This window comes from Electrophorus electricus, chromosome 7 (genome assembly GCF_041902795.1).
Source record: "Electrophorus electricus isolate QZ-2024a chromosome 7, ASM4190279v1, whole genome shotgun sequence".
Lineage (NCBI taxonomy): Eukaryota > Metazoa > Chordata > Actinopteri > Gymnotiformes > Gymnotidae > Electrophorus > Electrophorus electricus.
In genome coordinates, this window is record NC_137503.1 from 4,029,147 (window position 1) to 4,049,725 (window position 20,579).

The 20,579-nt window shown below is 39.0% G+C and overlaps 1 protein-coding gene across 6 annotated transcripts in view; it reads right to left on the reverse strand.

Moving 5' to 3' along the window:
* Positions 1–20,579, reverse strand: part of tmem131 (transmembrane protein 131) — a 35,035-nt gene that overhangs the window by 6,568 nt on the left and 7,888 nt on the right. For 2 of the 6 annotated variants that reach the window (XM_081717207.1, XM_081717204.1), the window contains exons 2-29: positions 18,548–18,586; positions 17,080–17,141; positions 16,292–16,332; positions 13,922–13,990; positions 12,766–12,886; positions 10,902–11,018; positions 10,571–10,693; positions 10,351–10,431; positions 10,083–10,233; positions 9,921–9,977; positions 9,601–9,662; positions 9,394–9,502; positions 8,732–8,840; positions 8,452–8,605; positions 7,785–7,955; positions 7,357–7,467; positions 6,783–6,917; positions 6,176–6,280; positions 5,992–6,078; positions 5,311–5,463; positions 5,099–5,174; positions 4,815–4,929; positions 4,476–4,614; positions 3,192–3,301; positions 1,717–1,783; positions 1,398–1,546; positions 748–890; positions 129–312 (exon numbers count right to left, since the gene is read on the reverse strand). In XM_081717207.1, coding sequence (XP_081573333.1) covers positions 129–312; positions 748–890; positions 1,398–1,546; positions 1,717–1,783; positions 3,192–3,301; positions 4,476–4,614; positions 4,815–4,929; positions 5,099–5,174; positions 5,311–5,463; positions 5,992–6,078; positions 6,176–6,280; positions 6,783–6,917; positions 7,357–7,467; positions 7,785–7,955; positions 8,452–8,605; positions 8,732–8,840; positions 9,394–9,502; positions 9,601–9,662; positions 9,921–9,977; positions 10,083–10,233; positions 10,351–10,431; positions 10,571–10,693; positions 10,902–11,018; positions 12,766–12,886; positions 13,922–13,990; positions 16,292–16,332; positions 17,080–17,141; positions 18,548–18,586 — 3,040 coding nt within the window. Of the gene's footprint in view, positions 1–128; positions 313–747; positions 891–1,397; positions 1,547–1,716; positions 1,784–3,191; positions 3,302–4,475; positions 4,615–4,814; positions 4,930–5,098; positions 5,175–5,310; positions 5,464–5,991; positions 6,079–6,175; positions 6,281–6,782; positions 6,918–7,356; positions 7,468–7,784; positions 7,956–8,451; positions 8,606–8,731; positions 8,841–9,393; positions 9,503–9,600; positions 9,663–9,920; positions 9,978–10,082; positions 10,234–10,350; positions 10,432–10,570; positions 10,694–10,901; positions 11,019–12,765; positions 12,887–13,921; positions 13,991–16,291; positions 16,333–17,079; positions 17,142–18,547; positions 18,587–19,153; positions 19,185–20,579 lie in introns of those variants that run through there. The other 4 variants (XM_081717209.1, XM_081717205.1, XM_081717208.1 and 1 more) reach the window with 3 other exon arrangements.

Genomic DNA, 20,579 nt, shown 5'->3' on the forward strand with positions numbered 1-20,579 from the left:
CATAAATAAAAATAAACCAATAAACCATAAATAAAAACCTTGCAATTCCATAATAAAAGGGGTAATGTAAATGCAACCAAGCAGAATATTACTTTCAGTTTCCAATCACAAATACCAGAGGCACTCACAGTATGACAAGGTCTTTTGAAGTGTTTGGTTTAAGTGCAAATTCTTGACAGTTGAGAACTTTGAATCCGTAGCCCTCACAGTAAGCGCCACTTATCTCCATGGATCGAACATGAATAGGGAGGAGCCCATTGTTCTCCAACCTAAATGTCCTTCGTAGAGTAAAATTGGGTTCCTTGGGTTTGTCTTTAAACAAAAGAAAAACAAAAAGGGGATAAATGGAAAACAGGTTTCAATAATCTTGAGTGAGTAAATATTACCACTCCAGCACTTCAGTGAAATATTCCTGACTTTTTTCCTTTTTATAGCAGTTGTACTTGCCTTGAAAAAGAAACTAGATATCCTGGAAAATCCATGTGCAAACAGAATCTGAGCAAAATCTCCCAGAGATGTGAAAAACTGGCATGCACTATATACTATACATATAACATATACTATAAAGAATTATGCAAATGTTATGTCTCAGTCACTGTGGTGAGGTATATAGCTATAAATGTGAGAGACATCTTGAAAGCAATTGGGTACAGACTATAGGGCTGGGATGCAATCAGCATTATTTCCGGTGAAATTCTTCCCAAATCCTTGTTAACAGGGAGCATGTGGACAAGTGGACACACTCACTTTCTGAACAGTCTTTAAGGAGGGCCTCAGTCATCTTAAACCTCAGGGAGCTGCTTGGTCCTGGGGTCTTCCCTGCAAGCTTCAGGCTTTCCCTGGTGCCCTGACCATGCACCATGATCAGTTCAACCACTGTGAGGTTGTTCCTATTAAAACACCAAAGCCACAGTCATAATAAAAAAAAAACCCCAAAAAACCCCCAAACAAACCAAAAAACAAACACAAAACCAAGCAATATTAAATATCAGCACAACACCTTCACTGATTTTCTAAATATCTTGCAGTTAGCTTATGACACTACAGGTTCATAAAACATGCAAGGCAATGCAGACTTGCTTCTTTGGCCCCCAAGATAATACACGCAGAAAATGTTTAAATAGGTCATCTTAATCTCAGGCTTGATTTCTCTCTGTTGTACAGTGAACTGGCAATCATTTTTGTTTTATCTCTTTCATGTCTATTGTATAATGGACTGCATAATTATTATTCTTTTTTTTTAAAAGAGTTTAATAAAAAAATAAACAAACCCCCACTCTAGTTTAGTTGTCAGTCTAGTTTTCTGGCTCAAGAGCTTTGCAGGTATTTCGTGTATGTCCACAGGTTGGGGGAGGGGATGAAGACAGACAGAAATGAGGAGGGACAAGGGATCTCACCTGACCACAAGCAGGGAGGAGACAGTATGATTGCTCATGGGTGTGAACCTTACACTGAAGGATTTCGCCTCACCGGGCATGAGCAGCATGTTGAGGACAAAGGGACGTGTTGTGCCCTCAACAAACCCTGTGGAGCTCATCACTGCGGACTGTGCCACAACATGCCAAGTGTTAGGTGCACACCCAACAGAAAATCTTAGCAGCTGAATTATGAGCATTAAATTCTTTATATAGTAGAAAGTTAGGGTAAGCAATTTAATAGGAGTCAATTAATCGACCATCAGTGTAGAGCCACTGTGAGATCTTCCGCAACACTCACTTGATTTGTTTGGACTTCAAATTCCAGTGTATTTATGTCCATGTTGGATAACTGTCTCCTTGGGAATCTAGGAAGAACAAGTGACAGACAGTTCAGACCTAAATACACAATTTGAAGAACTCTAACTGGGCTACAACAACTTTGGAGCTTGTGTGTGTAAAAAACAAAAAACATGCCAACGGCACACAGGTCTGGTCCAGCTCTTCACACTGCTCACCATCAGCAAGCCAGAGCCGGGCCCCACGATGGCTATCGTTATGACAATATGACATTTGTCTGTGTCATACATTTTTAAATAATGCAGCGTCATAATTTTACCTGCACATGGACTATACTTGGTCTGTGTTAAAATTCATCACAATAACATAAAACATAAGACATATAAGGCAATGTTCTTTTCATTCTCTAGGCAACTGACAACAGCAGGATCTGTTTTCACAAACATTTTCGTACTTTTTGCCCTCCAAAACCATCATGTATATGTGTCCATATTATACATGTTCTATAAGTCTCATGATATAAAATCTTTATTTGACTGAAAGCATACTGCAATATCATTTGACAATGTCAGCCAGCCCTCATCTCCATAACGCAGGATTTCCAATGCCATAACTCTAAGGAATCAGTGCACCATCTTATTCTTGACAGCTGTGCGTTATTAAAATATGACCACACTGGAGGTCTCCCCATTTATGTTTCGCTTACTCATGTAGAATAAGCTAAAAGGTGTCATCTGTCACGCCCTGGTTGAAGAATGCTGGTTGAAGACTTTTCACTGCCCTCCATGGCACTAAAGAACTTTTACACTTCCACAGCATCCTGAGAGGAAGATTACACCCTGGTTTGGCAACAGCACCAAGTAGGATAGACGGGCCCTCCATTCAGGCCCTCAACCAGGACGACAAAAAGGACCATTATACATACACACAAATATACCCCCACACACACTGCATTACTGCACAACACCCATACACACCACACAAAAAAAGTATGCAACCGTATTTATTAGTATTTCTAATGTTTAATTAACCCCCTTCCATCCATCTACCTCCTGTCCATTTGCACAATATTCGCACATCTGCACTTTACCCAACACTTCTATTTTTTTAATTAATTATTTTAACTTTATCCATTTATCCACCCAGCCATCTTTTCATACCCCCCCCTTATATTAATTTCTTTCTATTGTATATTTTTTTATATCCTGTTTTTACCTAGCAACAGACAGGCGTACAAGCAAATCACTACACACTGTACTGTGTATGACTGTGTGGCAAAACTTGATTTGTTATGCAAACCACATTCTTTTGCAATTGCTATTTTTAGCACCACTGTTGAGAGATCACCATCAGTCAAGAAGCACAGATTATTACGCCTCCTTCTTGAGTACAAGTAGGTTCTTGGCAGCTCCTCAGAAATGCACACTTGGCAAATGCACTCACGGACACATTTCGCAAGTGAACCTGGTGCATTACCTGTCTTCTACCATTCCTGTGAAGGCTGTGGGGACAGGGTACAAGGCGATAGGAAGAACCTGCACATAGACTGGAACATCAGCTGGGTTCTCTAGGATGACCTCCTCTTCCTTATATGGGCAGATGAGGGAGAAAAATAAACAAAAACACGCACGCACATTTTAGGTAAAATTGTTTGCATTAGTGCGTGCATTCGGACATATTCAAGCTCTGCATGTGGCACTGTGCTCACACTAGAACTAAATCAAACAGAATCGGCATGTTTGGTATTCTGTATTTTTCACAGTTTTCTTGAAGACTATGACTACAATACCAACAATACCAAGTTAAAGAAACCTGCATTTTTGCACCCCTCTCATTGGTTTGGTGTAAAAAAAAATAAAATAAATTGCCCTGACTTGTAAATACTACCTAAATGGAGGAAGAAAAAGTAATTCTAAAACTGTTGCTATTGCAGGAACCTAGTCTAACTTAATAACACAAAAGTCACATATACAATGGTGCTGGCACAGGTAACTGACAAAAGCCAGATAACGCCTGTTATGATGTTAATTTTCTGAGGATAAAAGCCATTTAAGTGAAGCACTAATAATGCAGCCACATTAAAAAGATACTATTCTTTGTACGTTAGTTTATCCAGTGCTGGACAGAGATGAATGAAAAACAATGTTTTGGGTGGCACAGGTCCAAATATGGCTGCATTTATAAGGCTGACATTTACAGCATTTGAAAGACTCTCTTATCCAGAGCGACTTACATATTTATCAGACATTTATCAGTAAGACAGTATGTGTCCTTCCTGGATGAGTATAGGGGATACTTGATGAGATGCTTTCACTGGAAAGACACTTTCAAGAATTTCTGTATAGAAGAAATGTAAGACTATTCATGAACTAAAGCTAGTGTTCTGTATTAACACAATCATCCAAAGAACGCAAGTAAGTACAGATCAGAAGAGTTCTAAAAGAAGGTATACAAGAAAGATCTGAAATCTCATTGTCCTGAGAGCTGCAAACCCCTGAAAAAAAAAATCAGGAGGAGTAGCCAAAAGGAGTCCACGCAACTGAGAGACTCACCGATAAGTCATGCATCTGTTTAACCAAACTACTGCAAGAGGGGGAAACTGATTCTTCACACCTGCACTAGCTCTTGCATAACCGCTTTTACATATATGAAATAAATACAGAAGTTGCATGTTTGCTCAGAGATATATTTTGGTTTGAGGTTTGCCAAAAAAAAAAAGACAAAAAAAGTGAAAATGCAAACGAGTGGGTGAGTACTCACTGAGGTGCTGTTGGTGTTGGTGAGAGGAAACAGGACCTGCGCTGAGGAGTTGACCAACGATGGCCATGCCAGCTGTGCTGAAATTTTGGCTTGCACCTTTTTCTGCAAGTCTGTGTTCACTTCAAATACAGCTGCAACCCTTTATCAAAACATGACAATCATTTCATTTTTCTGACTTTGCAGGAGTCATTGAAGAATGACTGGGAAAAAAAAATACAACAGTTCAAAGGAGATTTTTATTATTTATACAGTGCAAAAATGACTGTCGCTTTTACCCCCTTCCCTTTACCAGTACCTTACACCTACACAGCCACACACCCACACAGTCTCTCAGCTTACTCGAGGCCTGACTGTTCCTTTAGCTCTCTCCATCTTTTCAGAAGCTTCTGGTGTAAATCCACATCAGCATCCCAAATGTCCTCCTGCATGGCCAGACTCTGTGTCCTTGCCTCAGCTGTCAACACAACAAAATAGTTCAAGCATTTAACACTCACTTTCATCATAAAAGGCCTTCTCAGCATGAAAAAGGGTGGGGAAAAACACACACACACACACACACACACACACACTCACACTCACACTCACACTCACACAGAGAGAGAGAGGGAGGAAGGTGAACTTACATTTCAGCACAAATGGTAATCCTACATAACAGTGATCACCACACTGTAAACTTGCATCAAAATAAATATTTGCTATCTGTAAAAGAGAAACAAAGAAAAGAGAAGGTAGAAAAATGAAACATGCGGGCGCCTTTTTGGTGAGGTGCTGAAAATGTGGAGGCCTTGCCGATGGGGCGGGTGAAGCCTGAGAGTGGCTGAATGGAGTCCGGCACCTTGGACTTGCGCCTGGGCTCCAGGTCCACTTTGTTACTGCGCAAGCGTTTGTAATAGAAGCGCAGATCCTCCGTGAGCGAGAGGATCTGCTGTAGCCGCACCCTCTGTGTGAACGAGCTCTGGATGCTGAGAGGCTGGTGGACCACTTTGCCCTAGAAGAACACTTACATGTCATCGGCATCAACGTGAGACGAACGGACGACGTCTGGTGTCTGTAACCGGATGTCGTTCGGAATGACGGTTTATAGCAAGCGTAAAAAGTGAACTGAGAGTGTGCAGCTGAGTGGTGACTGCAGAGAGCTATAGCATCCTTGCTGTACACAGCTCACATCAAGTACACAAACTACCTGTTGAGCTCTTCAGCCCCTGACAAAAAGCATCATATGGAAATACGAAATAATAGCAAAAAAAAAAGTGCTTCAAGTACAATCAAAATGACAACATTTCAACTATATTGCACTGGTCACACTGCAGCAGCAAAAGACAAGGCTATACCAAAAACACCAAGCAGTCCTTGGACTTCTCCAGAATATTACAAAGTTAGAGTTAAAGTTATTTGCTGTCAGCTCTTTCTCCATTTATTTTGTCTTTTTTCACTCCTCACAGATAACTTGGATCATTATGTATCTATGAATGAAGCTTACACTATGAAATGTTACTTCTTACAGCAGAGAACTTACCGGAAAGGAAGGAGCCATGACAAGGTGTTTAGGTGAACAACTTAATGTTCCCACAGCTATGAGGGCTTTTACTGGGATGGTTAATATCTATGAGACAAGAGAACAGGAGTAAAGTCTCAACAGCAGACATGAGCATGCATGGTCATGCCTGTGGTGGGTGAGAGAGCACACACGGATCACATACCTCATAGTCTGTGGTAATGTGCACAGCTCCATCATACGTGCCCTCCAGGGATTTAGCCATCAGAGTGACTTTAAATGTTGCATAATAGCCGGAGGCTAAAATGACCTGTAGACAGACGTACACGCGCACACACAAAGACAAACAAACAATGCATAACACATGACATGGTTTCCATATGCTTTTACTACATAAACTCACATGAATGGTGAAGTAAATTTTATTTTTAATATATGAAAAACATAATCCAGAATATGCAGACTGTATTCATTTCAATGGTGTCAGCTAAATGATATCTCTGAGCATGAAAAGTGCAAACAGATCACGTCAGTGCAGAAACATTCAGCCTTGTTAATAAAGTTGGCACAGCATGCAAACCACAGATAGGACTAAATTGTGATTACTTGGGCCTCACTCAAAATAGACAACCAAACACACTAGAGTAATCACTAAAGCAAAGAAAAAGCTTATTTTAAAATGAACCAGTTTTGAATCTCATCAGCTGCCTAAGCATGGTGCTCAAGGCTCACATTGGAAGGTGTTTACATTTACTTTTCATTGCTACTGCTTTCATCTTATTCTCTTTAACGGTCACGAGATCTGGACTTACAGTTTTATGATTGGCTGCCGAGATGTTCTGGAGCTCTCGAATGTGACTCAGCGCTACACTCCTATTCCCTTTCTCTGTGCTCAGTAGCTCCATGGACAGACTGTCCCCCGTCACAAGCCATGACTTTATTTCCAGCTGCAGAGACAGTGTTGGGCAATTTAGACATCAGCTACATGGGAATAAAACAGCGCACATACTTTCAAGGCAAAGCAATAAAAGAGCACCACAAAAATCAGCACACTGGTATCTCATCAATGTCACTGCCTACCAGGGTATTTCATAACATTGCCATGTTATAATTTTGATATTTGCCTATTTAAGACATACACCCTATTTAACTCTATAACAATTAACAAAACATGGGTCTCTGGCTCCTCAGGAATGAGTATACAGCTCATCTGAAGTCAGACCAGCAGTCACACTTCCCAGTCAGCAAATCCAAGTGGACATACACAGTATCCAGTTCCTGTGTTAGTAAAATTGGTCCTCGAGTGCATGTGATACCGTTTCAGTGTTTGTTAACCTGGGAAATTAGCCCCCAAGCCCAACGGACCAGTCGTTACCTGACCCTTACCTCTATGGGGTTGCTATTGACAACCACAAACACCAAAGTGCTGGTGTCCGTGGCACTCAGGACCCCATAGTCCAAGATGTGCTCCTTAGGACTGGGGGGCAGGACTACAGGCTGTTGAAAGAACACATCATTCAAAAAGAGATTTTCTTCCTTTGCTAGCTAAGGAATGTTTCTGATTTATAATAATTTCAGATTTAATTTTATACTGCAAATTCCACCCCCAAAAAACCCAACATTTTCGCACCTCCATATTAATAACACAAGTCAACCATTTAAGAATGATGAAATGCAGTAGTTTCAAATGTCGGCAGCAGATACTCTAAGATCAGAGCCTTTTAATCCTTATTTTCCAACAATGTCTTGGCATTTTGTAAAGATTCCACATTAATAGTTAACCCACAAAGTGCTGGCAGCCTCTGCTAATTTACCTCCAGAAAGCCAGTGTACGCCCTGACAGGCAGGTGAAACTTGGACGCGTTGGTAACGAGAAGGATGTTGCTGTCGATGTGGATAGAAGGACGCACCGGACGGAAAAGGAGGGAAAAGATGTAGCGTGACTCATGAGGTGGGATCAGCACTGGTGTGCTGAAATTCTGCACCTGAACAAACAAGCAAATCAAAACATGAAGTCGAATATACGCATAAACCAATAATACACAAGGGAACCATGACTACGCATGGCTTGTTTAGAAGTAGTAGTCCACCTTTGATGTTCCCCAAAACAACCACCTACAGGGCAATGAACCCCAAAGTCAGCAGCTTTAGTGAAGTGCCTGTCAAGATGACACAAATATTCAATCTTTCTGGGCTTCTGGAGTTGCAGAGGGCATGATAATCTCATTTCTTAAATTTATCTTGTTTGGTCTTTCTAAATATATTCCTGCAGCGTAATTAGTTATCCAGACGTTACTGTCTAGACCTGATATCAATATATATATAGAGCAAGATGAGACAAAGTTTACATACAATTTCAGTTAAGATGCAAATTAGGGCCTTAGCCTAGCTCTGGGGTGAATACACATCTGCTTGACTATTTTACAGGTGAGCATAGTGGATGAGTATACTGGATCGTGAACATGAGCAGGCTCCACTCACGTTAAACATAGTCTTGGCATCTTCAGGAAGAGACACGTTGTGGATGCTTATGGCGAAGCTGAAAGTATTACTGAGGTAGATGGGCCTGTCCACTGGATCTACAGGGCTGTCTCTGATGTGGAACAGTGTAGCTGAGTGGTCAAAGCCCAGGTACCTGAGAGACACCAATGAAAAAGTGAGGCCTTTTCCGACTAGCAGAAGAAAAAAAAATGCTCCTTGTTTGATTATTCTAACAAGCGAGCAAACCAAAAAAGAAGAAAGAAAAAAAAAAGGATCTGACCCCTCTAACACTTCTGCTTGGTAAGGGATTTCAAGTTTTGAGTAGCTTTTCTCTTTTGCCTTTACTGTTATTTTACCAGAAAACTGGTCTGGTCTTCTTGCCTTTGAAGCTGAAATGACAAGATAAAAATTAATGAATGAATGAATGAATGAATTTAGATTGGTGTGAAAGACCAGGACATAAAAAACCTATTTGTGTAATACAATATGGACAGTGAATGATTATATCATAAAGAATCTATGGGTAATACAAACAGCTTTGCTCCTTCTGTAAATAAAGCCTAGTGTCTCTGTAAATGAAGTCAAGTTGAGTATTGCTCAAGATGTTATGATTTGCTTGTCAGGCTCTTATTGGCTGACACAGTAACAGGAAGTAACCAGTTGTACTGATTCAATGTCACGTCTCCTACCACTTCACTTTACCAACACACTTGGCACTTATTCTGCTTAATATTTCGCTTTAAAAGGACATCCTGTTACATTTAAATTTAAAGAGAAAACCTTTGTGTGTCACTTATGTTTGATTAGGACATTGCTGGGCAAGAATTAGCAGGAAATAAACATTAGCAGGAAATAAACATTATTAAACAATTACTAGCAAATGTGTATAAAAAAATTATGCTCTCAATTATCTTTAGTAATACAATTAAATACTTTGCTCACCATCAAAATGAATACTTGCAACTTTGGTATATCGAGACTCTCCTGCTTTTAGTGTTATCTGCTTGAACTCGACTGTAATGGCTTCGTTTGATGGTGTTGGCCGAACACTCTGAGAAGTGCGAACATTGTTTAGTGTAGATGGACATCAATATAATATTTAAAATGTGTGCTGTGCAGAGGACGGAGGAACAGAAGAAACAACCTTACCATAATTGATACATCTTTTGCCCCAGAATTTAAGAGATGCAAATTTAACTGTTTTGGTCGATCTGCAAAAGCACGAAAAAGTAATGAAAAGGCAGGTGTTCAATATAGAAGTCTTATCCATAAATTGCAATCCTCTATTGTATCATTTCAACCAACCAATGTTACACACACAGACACCCCCTCCCAAAAAATAGCTAAAATACACATCACCTACACGACACAAAACAAACAAACAAAAAACACACATCACCCCCACCCTGCATGACATGGCTCTGGTTTTCACATGCTTTTCCATATACAGGTAAATCAAAGAGCCCCACCTTGTGACCTAAGTGTACCAAAGTCCAACATCTCCGTTGAGGAGTATATACCAGGGGCTGGGAAAAGAAGCAAATTATTCTTAGCCTGAGTTTCATATTAGTGCCAAAAAAATGTCAGGCCAGCTGTTTGAGAGCTGAAAGAGCATAGGATTTTATCCTGACCAGTGGTGACCTCCACTTCCACAGGGAGGATGATGAACTCATCCTCATTCGAGGCATTGGTTTTGATCCTTATGAAAGCTGTGTGGTTGTCAGCATCCCGTGAGGAGAAGCTGGCCCTCATCACACCCTTTGTCTCAAAGGGGGCAATCTCCTGCAAAAAATAAGCTTTAACCAACAGAGACAACACACTTGGACTAAACACATGCTATAATTTCTCCAGCACTTGAGGCTACTGGACTGTCATTGAGAATTTCGACTTTGTGCTCACCCATAATTTTTTAGTGCCACCTTGCTGGCCGGTGGGCAGCTCCAAGTGCAGGTCACCCCCACTTGAGTACATCTCCACAACCTAGAAGGGAGTGGCAGAGAAGCTCAAAAGAAACAACCCAGCAGCTTGAGTTCAGAGCAGAAAAGCATTATATTTACAAAACACATCCGTCATAATGTGGCACAAACTATCATCAAGGCAAAATCAAGTTAGAGATTACCTGGAGTGGTTCGCTGTGTGGGTTAAAGATGTTTATGAGTGGAGAGAAGCTGCTATTTACTGGAACTCTGGCCCCCACAAAGGGTCTGAGTCTGTAAGGGTTAGGGATGCCCACACCAAACACCTATATCCCCATGGAGAAAAAAAAAAAAGAGAGGAAAAACAAACAAACAAATAAAGCAAAACAAACAAACAAAAACCCCACACAACTCAGCACAATTTGGTAATTTATAACAGCTTCAAATACTCCACACCATTAGTCAATATGCATTCCTTTAATGAGAGGAATATTTGATATGATTTGACCAAAAGGTGTCAAATATGAAGTATACCTGGTATGTGAACACTCCATGGTGAGATGTGTTAATAAATAATGTATTTTCTACATTCCCTACTACTCGAGCTAGAAATACCACATCAAACGAGGTATTCCCTCCTGGTGGAATTATCTGCCAAAAACAAGAGTAAGAGAGAATCACATCCTGAGTTATGGGCTAGAAGCTTGAAATTAATACACAAAAAGAAATCTCCGGTGATGAAAAATGATGAGACAGTTGTTTCAGACTTAATTAAACTGCATTTATTTAGTAATAAGAAGGTTTTAATTTGTGCATTTTTACTACCTACACAAAACATTTTTATACTAAAGGGACATTTCTCCAAAACACCTATTTATATATTCTTGGCACATGATGTGTTTCATAAGTAGCCCTACCATATCAGAGCTATTTTGGGCTGGCCATCAACAACCTGGCACTTGGAAATGGTTAGGTTAACCTCTTCAGTCAAGATTTGCTGCACTTGATTAGCTGTGTGAATTTTAGAGTTTGACTTTTAAATACACAAAAACTGGAATTCATATGCAGATGGTTGGGCTCATTTCAAGCCACTGGATGTTTCTGGGGAGTGTCTTTATGGGCATATTAAAAATCAGAGCCAGATATGTTTCATTAGGGCTGGAACTTAGCTTTGTGGGCCAGAAGATATCAAAGAGCAGGGCTGACTTGCTTTGACTATGGTACAGGTAAAGCATACCCTTTTCTGAAACCAGTTAAGTAGGTTTTCTTAAAATGGACAAATGTGGACTAAGTAGAGCTCTAATTGAATCAATGAAGATTTTACTTAAATCAAGAATGCCAGCTAAGTGAGAAGCAAATTTTAATTTCAGAAAACAAAATGTGTGCAAAACTTAAAAGACTGCTGCCCTTTATGGAATATATTTGGCCGGTCTACTTGAAAAATCATGGTTGCTTAAATAACTTAATACATTTCTCTAAAATAAACTCTTGCTGCTTGATTATGGGGAAATAATTCACACAAACACTTCTGTATCCATTACACCTCTATTACAAAATATCCTTGGTTTAATAGAGTTTTCAGATTTTTATTCGTGATCGCTATACATTTTTGCTTTAATAGTAAGAGAGAGCCTCATTCAAAGCTGGGATTCCATTTAATAATATTATTTTAAGTCAAATTAAGTCACACTAAACATACTAATCACTAACCACCATCAATCAGGATCATAATATAACTTGAAGTCATCATTTGTCATCATTATATCACATCATCATCATCATCATCATCAGGAGACAGTCTTACAAAATCCATCATATCTTTGGATGATTGTGGTAAACATTTCTGGACTAGAAGTGGATTTATGGTGGATGACCTCTGGCCATGTTGAACGAAAGCTATAAAGGGCAGAAGGTCAGCATGACGCCTTAATTTATGTATGTGTCAAGAACAGGTGGGACTTGCTTTATTTATTGCCATCTTAAATGTGAGAGCACACTCCCTACACACATGACCACACACAGAAAACACCTTAATAACTTTTATGCCCTCTGGTTATGCTCTGGTATTAGGCATTAGGTAGATTTGTATCAAGATGGCACCATTAATATATTAATTGTCAAAGGATTCGAGAATTAGAGAGCTATAAGGTGTGGTGCTCCCCAATTTGAGCACACAACAAGAACACAACAGGATGATTCTCCACAGACATGCAGTCACTTTTGGGTGCGAAGAGGAAGTACAGAATGTCTTTGTTCTTTTTTTTTTTTCTTCTTAAAATTAAATGTTGACAGGAAGTCAACATTAACCCAACACTGAAAAAAACCCAACTTCGCCATTCCATGAATGACACTGTTGGCACTTTTGAGAGAAAGGGTCCAGCGAGCATTATATACTTACCCTACTCTGAAAAAATGATGCATGAAAATGTGCCGTTGTTGCTGATATTGATATTAAACTAATTTCTTCTGAACTTGGATTGTGTAAGTAAACTTTTTCCATTTTTGGCATTCCAACAGGCCTAAGACAGAAAAAAAATGTTTTTTTAAAAAAATGAATAAACCAGACTGCATCTTTCCAAGAAACATGTGGAATCTCCAAGTGTCTCTTTTTTTTGGTCAATATACACCCAATACACAAACATATTCAGTGTGATGGAGACTTGGCTATAAAGCACCTAATTTGTACTTACAAATCAGGGCACATTGGCTAGGCTTTTTTATGAATCCCACACTTCATAAATCAAAAACAGCACACAACAGCAACAGAGCTGCCACCAAAGTATGGCAACAATAGCAGGCAGTGCATGCAATCAGTGGCAGATTATGGTCCAAGATTTATGGTGGGCCTGGGCAATTTACACAAATCTTTATTGCTTGCCTCTGAAAACAGGCAGGATTGCTTCTTACAACCAAAGTCAGCTGATAAGGTGCTACTTATTATGGGCAGGAGAGAGACAGGCACATGTGCCCTTGCTAACTGATACATAAGTCTTGGTCATGTCAGACACTCAGCACTGGTTCATGTGGCTGCTGAGCAAATGAGTTAATGCATGTGCCATTAAATGAGTGTTATCACGGAAAGCAACAGTTAAGATACATAAAACTAATGAATTTCTACGTGTTAAAAAACTTATTCCGATATTACCTGAATGCTTTGCTTTTGAGATGCATGTTTCCATAGGAGCCAACGCTGCTAAATTACTGCTTATTTGGTTATCGAAGATCAATAAGGCATAACTTTGTGTGTATAATGCTTAATATTTCAATAATTAGTGTTTTTGAACAATCTTTAATCAACTGTTAACAGCTGGTAAGAAGGAATTAGACCAAAGGCAATTAGACCAAAAGCTGAAAGCCTGTAGTCTACAAGTTAAAAATATGGAAGTGGCCACTGGTAGAACTCGAAAAACCACTTTGATCAACAAGGCTAGCAGGAAAAATTGCCAGAACAGATAACTTGATATTTGGCAAGAGACAGAAGACATGGAGCAGGGTGGGGGGGGGGGGGGGGGAAAGCCCCCTTGGAGTTACTGATTTGTGCAAATGCTACTCACTGTTCGTGGAAGTCCAGCATTGGCGGCTCAAACCGTATAGGTCTGCTATTACCCCTCTGTGAGGAGGCACTGCAGAAGGGTGAAATATGTAAGAAAAATAGTAAAAAAAACAAAAACAAAAAAAACAAACAAACAAAACCAAAACAGGGGCCACACACCACAGGTTCAGGAATATTTAGATAGCAAAAAACCTGAACAAGCTGTGTATAATAAAGAAAAACCAACAGGTTGCCAATAAGAAAAATCTCTATTGAAGCAAAACATGCTCTCTCAACCATTTTTAAAAAACTGGAAGTAAAAATCTATAGATCAAATTTCAACAACCACCAAGTATCTTTAGAGAGAACGTATCACATATAGAAGATTGTACACTATTCTTTGCAGTTTTTTGTACGACACCCCTCCCACCACATTATGAAATGCTCTGATCAAACATCAGATCTGTGTGAATGGTCATCATGCATCTGTACCTTATATTCTCCAGGTCACTATATTCAATAGGAATATCAAAAGGAAGCTATCTGTGCCATTTCTTACAAATAGACTCTAGAGCCAAGTAAAGACAGCAGTTTCATCTTATGAATGCTACACAATGGCTCATTGTTACTAAAGCTCCTATTAGAAACAAAAGACTAAATGCTATATAATTGCTAATAAAAGAGAAAAGGGCTTTACTAAAGCTTTAGTTATTATTTAGCTAAACTGTATCTACAAAAAATGATTCCTCCTGCCTTATCACAATGCAGTATCATTTAGCACAGATGCATTTCATCAGCTCAAATTGCCACAAAGCCACGCTACTTTGGGAGAAGACTACAATAGTCTACCAAAGGAATGCTTTCCCAAAGGGCACAATACAGGAGTCATGGACACCACGTTAGTGGACATAGACTCAGGAAACTGAGATCCACACCTGTGTCATTTAGCACAATAGACAACCATGTGGGGTGAAGTCTCTCAGCCTGAACAAAAATGGATTCATTCACCAACTTTCACAAAGGCTCCCAAAATTCCTGAAGGAACTGAATAACTACCCATACTGTACCATACCTTACATTTTACAGCATTTAGCTGACAGTCATAATTGTAAGTCGCTTTAGATAAAACTAAGTACAATTGACGGTTTAGGGCCTTGCTCTGGGGCCAGAACCACATGACCAAGAAAACCGCTATGCTGTACTGCGGGTTAAAGCCCGGACCTAACTCCATACTAGTAAGCAAGATCAGTTTCACACATACTTACTCACACACACTTATACACACACATCATTTCATGCTTTTCTAGGTAATATTTCCATATGACAAATTTCAGAGGCTCTCTGAGTATTAAAGGCACTCTATTCTCTGGTTTTATTTCACATTCTTGATATATTGCTATTGACCATAAATGATAAGCTACACACACCTCAATTATTTTATTATTTAAATATGTTTGTGATAAAATCACAAACATATTGGAAACCCCAGTTATACTGTGGACTGGATTTGTCATCTCATGCCTACATACTTGCAACATTTACAAAGCTGTGAACAATGAATTAAAGACAACTACTGGTTACCACCACATCTGTGATTTAGAATTTGCATAGACCATAAATAAAAATCTCTTCCATGAAGTGTAAATATTTTCTCTCCAAATATTCACCCAATTCACAAAATGTTTAAACAAAAGAGAGGGGCGGATACATGTGTGGCATTTTTTGATTGAGTCGGCAGTTAGCGAGATATCTACGATAAGAGACATGATGTGCTGCAGGATGAAGTCTAGCTGGAGAAGTGACTGCTAATCCAAACTAAAGAGGAAGAGAGCTAAAATAACATCAGCCACTGTAAACTGCCATAAGCACGTGCCTTAACACCTGCATGTGTGGCCCCAGGGCACAAAAGACACAAGGATTATCCAGTGCAATAAAAGTCCCATTATCAGCAGACACAAAGTCCAGTGTAGGCTGAGAATGTTCTGACAGTCAGTGCACAGCCACAAAAATAATCCCAATCTAATATTCTGAAATCTTATAAATGACTGTTTTTGTAAGTGCAATATCTTACATTATATGTAAATAATACATCAAATAGTGCTACATGTTCCAGATTGATCAGATTATTAAAAGGACTGAATTCAGATGTGTAATCAAGTGTGTCATCAAGTGTGTTGATTTACCAAGAACTATGTAATGCCAGGTCTTTTAAATGCTAGGCGTATTGTTATGGGCATTCCTCAATGCATTTCTATGCATGAGTATTAGGTTGCTTGAGGCTGGCCTCTCTGAGGGTGTCTCCCACTCCACCAAAAGCAAAAACACAAGACTATTATTTAACAACAAAGTGTTATTAAATAGTAGTCTTAAATAAATAAAACACAAATCTTACCTTTTTTGATGATATGAACTAAGGTCAATGTCAGACTCTGTCTGTAAGGAAAAATACTGAAGAATTAGTCTTCCTAAACTATATGTGTATTAAAATACACATTTATCTGAACTATAACTGACAAGTTACACTGGATTAGATAAATGAGAATGAATTATATTGAACTTTGAAACTTTTAAGGTCCTGTCATATAGAAACCTGTAGCATCAAGACAGCTGAAACAAAGGGATCATAAAAGAAGGACAAAAAGCTATAACGATAGACCCTTAGGATCCTTTAAGGGTCAAAAACATGCACTCTGTCTGTATAAACAATTTCTGAAGTGCAAGACGATCCATTGATGAACAGAGTCAAATGTGTGTGGAAGATAGAACAACTGATCATGCTTGCCACCTAAGTTCAGCCTGATGGGGATATCAAATCCTAGGTGTGGTAAGGTTTTATATGCATTGTCAGACATATTTCTTCAAAACACCCCAAAAACAAGGAAACAAGATATAGCTCAGCTCAGTAAGCATAAGGCTTCACACAAGCGGTAAAAAGGTATGCCATCCACAAAAATGCACCATAAAAAGTTTCCTTGGTTACTCAGCCTCATTGTTAAAAGTTTAATACTTTTGTTTAGTCAGAGAGAAGAAACAAGGACAGTTTCTTCACACTGCCTAATATTTTAGGATTCTTAAAACTTTTCCATGTCTGTCTCAAATAACATAAAATATGAACTGCTGGGCAGTGTCCCTGAAAATATCTTCATCAAATGTAAATATGTGCTAACCCTCGAGGTTTACCTGCAAGAGACCCCCATCTCCGAAATGTAGTACCTCCAGGATTTTGTTTGACTGGATGAAAGCTGTGGACAAAAACAGAGCAAATTCTCATGAGGTTTAGGTATCAGCAAACAATGCCATGTACACTCATAAGAGTGTAAAGTGGCTGGGACAGCATCAAATTCAGACTCTATTAACCAGCGGGCAAAACAAGGAAAAGGGGTCCATTACAGCCATTTTTGCATCCTTCACCACCAGAGTGTACACTGAAATAACTCATCATTGAAGTCATATGAATTGTAAAGATCAGGGTTATGTCATTGTTGCCAGGTACTGAGCTTATACAAATTCATCAAACAGCTCCATATTGACAAACAATAATGTATACATAGACATACACCACTACAAAGCAAAGGAGAGCGAGTGACAAAACTGTCAGCAATTAGCAAGCCCATCTCTGCTCTTCTTCTACTTTACTTTACTTTACTTTAAATTTGCATTTAGTTTTTGACAATTTAGTGGTAGTATGCTAATTAATTTAGAAGGTGTGTCCACCATTGCTTATTGCATCACCTGATGGAAATAAACTCTCCAAGGATTTTTTTTTTTTAGCCTTAGAATTATAATGGTCAAGTCTGGGAGACTATTGAGGAAAACTGGAAATGTTGTCCATCTAAATAATGTTTTACATCCTTTCCTGAAGCAGCAAAGCTTTGGTCCAATGACTTAAAAGCTATTGGCATTTAATCACTGCTATTAATTTAGCCATTGAAAAAAACAGCACATTGCTGAGGGCAAATACGCAGCAAGTACCTGGACACCATTCCCTGACCAATAGCAAAACTATTAATTTAAGCATATAATTTATTAATTATTCAGATGCCATTGTTAAAAAAAAGAAAAAAGAAAAAAAAGAATTAAGGCACAAGAATATAAACAATCTGTAGACTGTGGGAAGCAGCAGTGTCTCAACAGCTGGGTGTAATGAAGGTGAAAATACTGCAGGAAGAAAACCATCACCGCATGCTTGTTATGAGCCTTTAAGGGAAGAAAAAATTGCATAGATGTCTACATTTTATGACCCAACAAATGGAAAAGCTAATATGGTGTAATCACTCATATTTTAATCAGGACAAAAATGACTGACATCTACAAAATCCGTAAATAAAAAGAAAAGATATTCAATCTAAAATTACCATTACAACAGCAGAAATCAGAAGCCTAGCCCTAGCAACATCTGACTAGTTAAAGACACATTCATTACACAATAAACCAAAAGAAAATTACAAATCTATATACATTGTTTAGCACCATCCCCAAATCCCAAATTACTGGGTTAAAACTGCAAGAGCCAGCTATAATCTTAACAAATTTCAGTAAGGATGTAATTTATTTTGGTGATTATTATTATTTTTTTTACATTGAATCTCCCAACCAAATATACTGCCTTGGATGGGAGAGAGATATGTGACAACTTACTGCTTCTTACCAGAAGTTGCACTTTGAAGAAACTTCCAAGAGATGAATCCTCCAACAAAATGGTACAGGGAAATATTCAGAGGTCAGCAGTTACAGAAAATAACAGAAGTATCAAAAGAAAATGATGCTCTTTTTGGAAAATGATGCTCATTTGTCTGAAAGAATGTGGGATCGTGGGAGATGATTTCAGAGGGTGACATGTCTGATTGGTGATATCTTTCAGCATGGCAATAAATCCAAATCAGTCACCCCGTTTTTGTTCCCTCATTTGGCATCACTCCATCATCATTCGTCTTTTGGTGACAGTGTAGTTTTTTTTCCCCAGTTACAGACCTCCTCAGGTGACAGATTAGTAGCCGCCAAACGTAAATTATCACGTTACCCTTACTTGTCAAACTGCCCAGTGTGTCAACGTCGTTTGTGCTCAATGTTCATTGTATTTGCTGAAGTGCATTCATTGATTTCCCCCATTTATGTCCATGTTTTGGACTGTTGTGCTGTACATTCATTGCAGTCCTGTGTACTACTGCTGTGTAGAACAATGGATCAGAAGAAATGGCATCTCATTCCAGTGTATATTAAGTATATGGAGGAATTACATTAAACCTTGCCCTACCTTTCCATTTGACCATCATGTAAAAGCCATGGGGAGTGCTTACAGCTTACATAGCTGTTAATTCAAAATATTATTTGTAGACCTACACAAGGCAGATATCAGACATCAGACAAGGATGCACAGGGTCACAGGTGCAATGTCTTACATAACACCTCTGGAACTCTGTGTTCATCTCCACAACCTACATCACATGATCTAGATCTGAGCTGAACAAGAGGTCCAAGCCGAATAGTTCTTGTTGACGGACAAGAAAGTGAATAGCAAAACAATTGGTTGGCTGAGTTAGTCACGCTATTACACACATTTCTAATTAAACTGCATAGCTAATAGTCTGTATGACATCAGAAAGTATTCAAACATATCAAAAGATATTTGACTAAGTACAATAAAAGGAATGTACCTTAATTTCTTACAGTGCTAGTTGGCTAGCTACCTTTATATCCCCACTAAACTAGACAGGCATGGGGGGGGATAACAATTAGATTTGGCCAATTTGCTCATCAATGAGTATTACAAGAAAAGTTGTAAATAAATAGATAAATACAACATTTCAACAGCATGCAGTTTTCAGCTAACAACAGTTCTAGTGTGGGGATACATTAGCTGTATCAGAGAGAAGCTACTAGCATGGGAAATATATTAACTGTTTCAGAGCAGTTACTAGCATGGGGGGCACATTAGTTGCATCAGGGAGAACTTACTAGCGTGGGGGATACGTTAGCTGTATCAGGGAGCAGTTACTAGAGTGGGGGAAACATTAGCTGTATCAGAGAGCAGTTACTAGTGTGGGGGACACAGTAGCTGTATCAGACCAGTGTATGTGAGTACAGCGTGGGTGTTGAGCAGGGAGCAAAGGATTTTGCTTTTGCAAATTAAGAAGTACCTCTTTATTTATGTATTATTAATTAGTTTATTATTAGCCTGGTACAGTATCCCTTGGCTACCTGACCTACTAACAACCCCCTCCCCTCTAACACAACATGTAATCAAAATCTGAGTTCTTTCCTTCCAGGTTCTTTGTGGCAAAGGTGAAAGATATTATTATAAAAGAGTTTAAAGAGTTTAAGGTGGCTGGGGCCTAGTAAAGAGGATATATCATTAAGAAAGATTAGTATGGGACAGAAGTGTATGCTGAAGCCCCCTGACATCTTGGCCATGACCTCTGACCTGAAACGATGGATATGAGGACAAAGTCAGAAAGCATGATAGCAATTGTCTGTTAAGGCTGGGCAATGGTGCAATTTAGAGTTACTAACATGGGTTCCACGAATGGTTTAATATTGTATTAACTGAAGCGTTGAACTGCTGGACAGTAGCAGCTGATAAGGAACTATTGCATACATTTTGCCAGTTAAGGTCACTTGGATTTTTTATAATCAGCAGTCCATTTACAACATTCTGAGAAGAAACTCAGGATGTCAGTGTT